This window comes from Cebus imitator, unplaced genomic scaffold, assembly GCF_001604975.1.
Source record: "Cebus imitator isolate Cc_AM_T3 unplaced genomic scaffold, Cebus_imitator-1.0 Scaffold24, whole genome shotgun sequence".
Classification (NCBI taxonomy): domain Eukaryota; kingdom Metazoa; phylum Chordata; class Mammalia; order Primates; family Cebidae; genus Cebus; species Cebus imitator.
This window is the reverse complement of record NW_016107339.1, coordinates 10,953,931-10,959,525: the sequence shown is the minus strand read 5'-3', so window position 1 is coordinate 10,959,525 and position 5,595 is coordinate 10,953,931. Positions and strand designations below refer to the sequence as shown.

The window sequence follows — 5,595 nt, the reverse complement described above, 5'->3', positions numbered from 1 at the left end:
TTTTTTGAGATGGAGTCTCTCTCGCTCTGTCACCAGGCTGGAGTGCAGTGGAGTGATCTCAGGTCACTGCAACCTCCAACTCCCAGATTCAAGTGATTCTCCTGCCTCAGCCTCCCAAGTAGCTGGAATTACAGGCGCCTGCCACCACAACTGGCTAATTTTTGTATTTTTGGTAGAGACGGGGTTTCACCAGGTTGGCCAGGATGGTTTCGATCTCCTGACCTCATGATCCACCTGCCTCGGTCTCCCAAAGTGCTGGGATTACAGGCGTGAGCCACCATGCCTGGCAGTTTTTCATTTAAAAAAATTATCCTAGCCATCCTAGGCTCTGTCTACTTTTGTCACATAAGGTGTTACTGTGGAAAGGAGCACGGATCTACACAGAAGTCCCAGTTTCACCACTAGCAGACTAACAGTGTGAGGTGGACAATCCTGGAGCTCTTAGAGCCTCAGTTTCTTTCTCTGTAAAGTGGAGCTAATAATGCCTGCCTGGCAAGGCTGTATAGGTGGAGTGAAGATAATGATGCATATAAAACACTCCTACAGACTCTAGAACGTGGTAGCTATTATTTTCCACAGAATGTAAGCTTAATGGAGGCAGGGATTTGGTCTGTTAGGTACACCTTAGTCTTCCAAACCCTGGAGCAGTGACTGGCGCTCAGTAGGCACTCGAAAAATATGTGTGGAATGAGTGAATGAACTGTTAACAAGCAGAGCTATCTGGAAGTGAGTTGTCATGGATAGTGAGGGCGCTATTACTGGCCGTGTTCAAGCGTGATCTGCATAAACACTGAGTGGTGACTATGCACTGGGCCCCGTGGAGATACCAAGATGAAAACGCACCCCCCTAGCCTTCAAAGAGCAAAAGCTATGGAGTTGTGGGGACATAAGTACTCCCATAACTTACGACGCAAGCCATGCAGGCTCCTGGCAGAATGGGTTCCCTAGAGAGGATAGCCAGGAGGGCCAGGGGCTTGAACTGGATCACCTCTGAGGCAGGTGTGGCCCCGACCCTGTGAGGCCAGCTTGGCTGCGGCCACCTACCCTGTCCCAGGTGCTGCCAGACCGCGACGGAAAGCGCTGCATGTTCTGTGTGAAGACAGCCACCCGCACGTACGAGATGAGCGCCTCAGACACGCGCCAGCGCCAGGAGTGGACATCTGGTGAGTGCTCACTAGGTGGCTTGGGTGTGGCTGGTCCTCAGGCGCCTCAGCTGTGTAAAGGGGATGATAATACTTTGTCCAGCGGGAGGCTGGAGAGTGGACTCGGGAAACTCCTAAGGCCCCTTTCCGGCCTTGTGCGAGGATTCAACTGACCCGCTCCCGCTCCTCGCTCTTCCGCAGCCATCCAGACGGCGATCCGGCTGCAGGCCGAGGGGAAGACGTCCCTGCACAAGGACCTGAAGCAGAAACGGCGCGAGCAGCGGGAGCAGCGGGAGCGGCGCCGGGCGGCCAAGGAGGAGGAGCTGCTGCGGCTGCAGCAGCTGCAGGAGGAGAAGGAGCGAAAGCTACAGGAGCTGGAGTTGCTGCAGGAGGCGCAGCGGCAGGCCGAGCGGCTGCTGCAGGAGGAGGAGGAGCGGCGCCGCAGCCAGCACCGCGAGCTGCAGCAGGCGCTCGAAGGCCAACTGCGCGAGGCGGAGCAGGTGGGGCTCGCTCCCCGCGCGGGGGCGAGACAGGAGGGCTGGAAGGCTGCGGGGCGGGCCAGGAGCGGAGCGCCCGGGGCGGGGCCTGGGCAGAGGGCGGAGCTCCCGGGTTGAGGGGCGGGGCTTGGAATGAGAGATTGTTGGGACAGTCTGGGGGTTTGAAAGAGATATTTGGGATGGGGCCTCCGCCAGGGGCAGGACTGCGGCTAAGAAAGGGGTCGTGGGGCGAGGTCCGAGCCCGTGGGTGGATGGGGCCTGGTTCGAAGACCTTGGCTGGGGGTTGGGGCTTGGGCAGAAGGAGCCGTTGAAGACTGTGATTGGGGATTAAATTGGACCAAGTGTGGACTAGAATTGAACTGAGTTTACAGTGAAACCAGTTTGAAAGGCAGGCAGGACGCAAATGGAGGCGGACGAGGCATGCAGGGGCAATTAGATTTAGGATTTGAGAGATCTGGATCTGGAGTCAGAAAAAAGTAGATTCAGTCCTAGCTCTGCTTCTTAATGAGCCTGGTGATCTCAGGCGGGTTACTGAGCCTTATTAGTAAAATGCTAATGCTAATAGAACTTTGCTCATAGAGGTATAGTGAGGGTTAAATGAGGAAACACTTGTAGTGTCCAGTAACTTTTCGTTGTAATGATTGTAATTATAGTCACCTCCTTCGTAGCATCAGCCATGATGATAACATATTATTATATATTAGAATAATAATTATTAAGCTTGTGCTAGGAAGGAGATGGCCATAACATGTTTTAATCTCTTATTTAATTATATAATGTTGTTAAATTACACATTAAATTACATGATTATGATTAAGGTTGGTACTAGGAAGAGAATAACTTAAGCCCGTTTCCCCCGTATGGCATCTGTTCACCGACCATTATCTGTTCCAGTCAGGCTCTCAGAAAGGGGTCAGATCAGGAAACCCCTGACATGAAGGAATTCCCCAGACCCTCACCTCTAGACTGCTTAGCAGAGTCCTGGGGAAAGATGGGCAACATGCCCACTCCCCTCCTCCCCTGCCCCCAGGTGCCTCTTTTTACCTGGCTCTGGGTCCACCACCTCCCCCCCTCCGCAGGCGCGGGCCTCCATGCAGGCTGAGATGGAGCTGAAGGAGGAGGAGGCTGCCCGGCAGCGGCAGCGCATCAGGGAGCTGGAGGAGATGCAGCAGCGGTTGCAGGAGGCCCTGCAACTAGAGGTGAAAGCTCGGCGGGATGAGGAATCTGTACGACTCGCTCAGACCAGGTAGGCCTGAGGAACCTCTTCTGGGTCTCCCACCACCCCTTCGGGAACCCGCCCCAGTTTTCCTGCTTGTGGCGCACCTGCAAGGTGCGTTGGCACTAGAGACCACCCAGTACACACCCGCCCGGCAGACTGCTGGAAGAGGAGGAAGAGAAGCTGAAGCAGTTGATGCAGCTGAAGGAGGAGCAGGAGCGCTACATCGAACGGGCACAGCAGGAGAAGGAAGAGCTGCAGCAGGAGATGGCACAGCAGAGCCGCTCCCTGCAGCAGGCGCAGCAGCAGCTGGAGGAGGTGCGGCAGAACCGGCAGAGGGCCGACGAGGATGTGGAGGTGAGGCCTGGGGTGGGATGGAGTGGAGGCTGGCAGGGCACAGACTCTAGAGCCAGGCTGCCTTCCCTCAAACCGTGGCCCTAGCAGCCGCTGGCTGTGTGACTTAGGACAAATTCCCTAACTTCTTGGAGTTAGTCTCTTATCTGGGAAAGGAAACTGGTAATAGCATTGTTATGAAGGTTAAATGAGATAATACACGATAGTTAGCATGTAGTAAGTGCTGAAGAAACATTTGCTGCTATTTTTGTTAACATTATTATTAATCTGGCAAAAATTTTTTCTTTTACCCTTCCAAGCCCCTGCTATTCCTATACTTTGGCTCTAGTCCTTGGAGCCCGAATCTCCTTAAATTCAAACACAGAAATATGTAATGTAGAAAGGGAAAGTTCCTCTGTGACTCCCACCCCCACCCCCCCTCGCACACACACACACACACACACACACCTCACAACCGCTAGTGGCTCCGTGAAATGTTGAACAGAGTTTCTTGGAGTAGGTCCTGGAAAGGTGGTGTAGTGCAGTGGCTTGGAGCTCAAGTGTATCCCTAGGCAAGTCACTTAACCTCTTTTGAACTTGTTTGTTGTTAACTTTTGCTCTGGAAGTTAAATAAGATCATAAATACATTTAGCACATCTTAGCTGTTCAATAAATGGAAACTATGATTATGGTTACTTTTTACCTTTTGGAGGTCCATGAGTCCCCTGAAATTGGAGGCAAACTCTATTCATGTATGTATTAATAACCATCTATGAGCGTACATGTTTTTTTCCCCGGGGAGATGATCAGTAGTCTTGGTCAGATTTGAAGAGGCCTGTGAACCTGAAAAGATCAAGACCCTGTGCCATGGATGGCGGTTCTGATCACTCCCCACTGGCCCTGCCCATACAGGCTGCCCAGAGAAAACTGCGCCAGGCCAGCACCAACGTGAAACACTGGAATGTCCAGATGAACCGGCTCATGCATCCAATTGAGCCTGGAGGTGAGAAGGGATAGACTCTGGGGCTTTCCTTGGAGCTGGGAGGGAGAAAGGAGGAATAAAGGGATACCTCCAGATCCCCAAGAGTCAGCAAAGACAGGTTTGGAAGTCAGAAGGCTCCCCTTTTCCTCTGAGGGCTGAGGCAAGGCCCCTTACCTCTATCCTTTGCATGCCTTTCTCCTTACTTGCCTGCCTTCTCTCTGCCAGATAAGCGTCCAGTCACCAGCAGCTCCTTCACAGGCTTCCAGCCCCCTCTGCTTGCCCGCCGTGACTCCTCCCTAAAGCGCCTGACTCGCTGGGGATCCCAGGGCAACAGGACCCCCTTGTCCAACAGCAATGAGCAGCAGAAGTCCCTCAATGGTGGGGGCGAGGATCCTGCCCGGGCTTCCACCCCTCAGGAAGATAAACTGGATCCAGCACCAGAAAATTAGCCTCTCCTAGCCCCTTGTTCTTCTCAACATCATATCCACAAGGACTTGGCCACAGCTGGCCTGTGTGTGATATCAGCTCCTACTAGGAGAGGAAGCTGAGGTCCTGCTGCCAGGGACACAGTCCCTCTAACCATAAACAGGCCAGGATGGAACCTGGTTCATCCTTCATACCAGCTCCAAGCCCCAGACCATGGAAGCTGTCTGGGATGTTGATCTTTGGGAAGTTGGCCCTGTGCTTTAGACCAAAGGACCCGATGACTGGGCTGGGAAAGAGTGAACAAGCAAGCTGGGACCACCTGCCCCCAGGTGGCCACCAAGTTATAGACGCACATTTCCAAATAAAAACTGCTCTTAGAATGAATTATTGGCTCAGGTCTGTCCATCTTTCCTGCCATTTCCCCCTTCCTCCCTCAAGTCCAGTTATAGGTTCCAAAGGGCAGTAAAAGTATAGTAAAGTGGTTAGTTATGTAGACCCTGCAGCTAGACTGCCTGGGTTCTGAACCTGGCTTTGCTACTTACTAACTGATTTACTTTGGTCAATTTTCTTTCTATCTCTGTGTTTCAGTTCCCACGTTGGTAAAATGGAGACAATAATTATACTTATTGTATAGGGTTATATGAAGATTAAGTGTTTGGCACATGAGTGAACGCCATTATTAGTATCAGCCAAAAGTGTTTATTGCATGTCTACTGCAGTTTTCCAGGTTATTTAATTATCATGACAACTCTTAGAGCTAAAAAACACCATTGGCATTTTGCAAATGGACGAAATGGGCCAGGTATGGTGGCTCATGCCTGTAATCCCAGCACTTTGGGAGGCCGAAGTGGATGGATCATGAGGTCAGGAGTTCAAGACCAGCCTGACCAACATGGTAAAATCCTGTCTCTACTAAAAATACAAAAATGAGCTGGGCATGGTGACGTGCACCTGTAATCCCAGCTACTCAGGAGGCTGAGGCAAGAGAATTGCTTGAAC

General features: G+C 52.1%; 1 protein-coding gene across 3 annotated transcripts in view; it reads left to right on the top strand.

Annotated features, from left to right (window-relative positions):
- The window catches only part of DEF6 (DEF6 guanine nucleotide exchange factor), a 26,068-nt gene extending 21,088 nt beyond the window's left edge, over window positions 1-4,980 (top strand). For all 3 annotated transcript variants that reach the window (XM_017522252.2, XM_017522251.2, XM_017522250.2), the window contains 6 exons: window positions 1,055-1,163; window positions 1,344-1,642; window positions 2,719-2,885; window positions 3,014-3,212; window positions 4,101-4,191; window positions 4,396-4,980. In XM_017522252.2, coding sequence (XP_017377741.1) covers window positions 1,055-1,163; window positions 1,344-1,642; window positions 2,719-2,885; window positions 3,014-3,212; window positions 4,101-4,191; window positions 4,396-4,619 — 1,089 coding nt within the window. In that variant the 3' untranslated portion in view covers window positions 4,620-4,980. The remainder of the gene's footprint in view (window positions 1-1,054; window positions 1,164-1,343; window positions 1,643-2,718; window positions 2,886-3,013; window positions 3,213-4,100; window positions 4,192-4,395) is intronic.
- The last annotated feature ends 615 nt before the right edge of the window (window positions 4,981-5,595 follow it).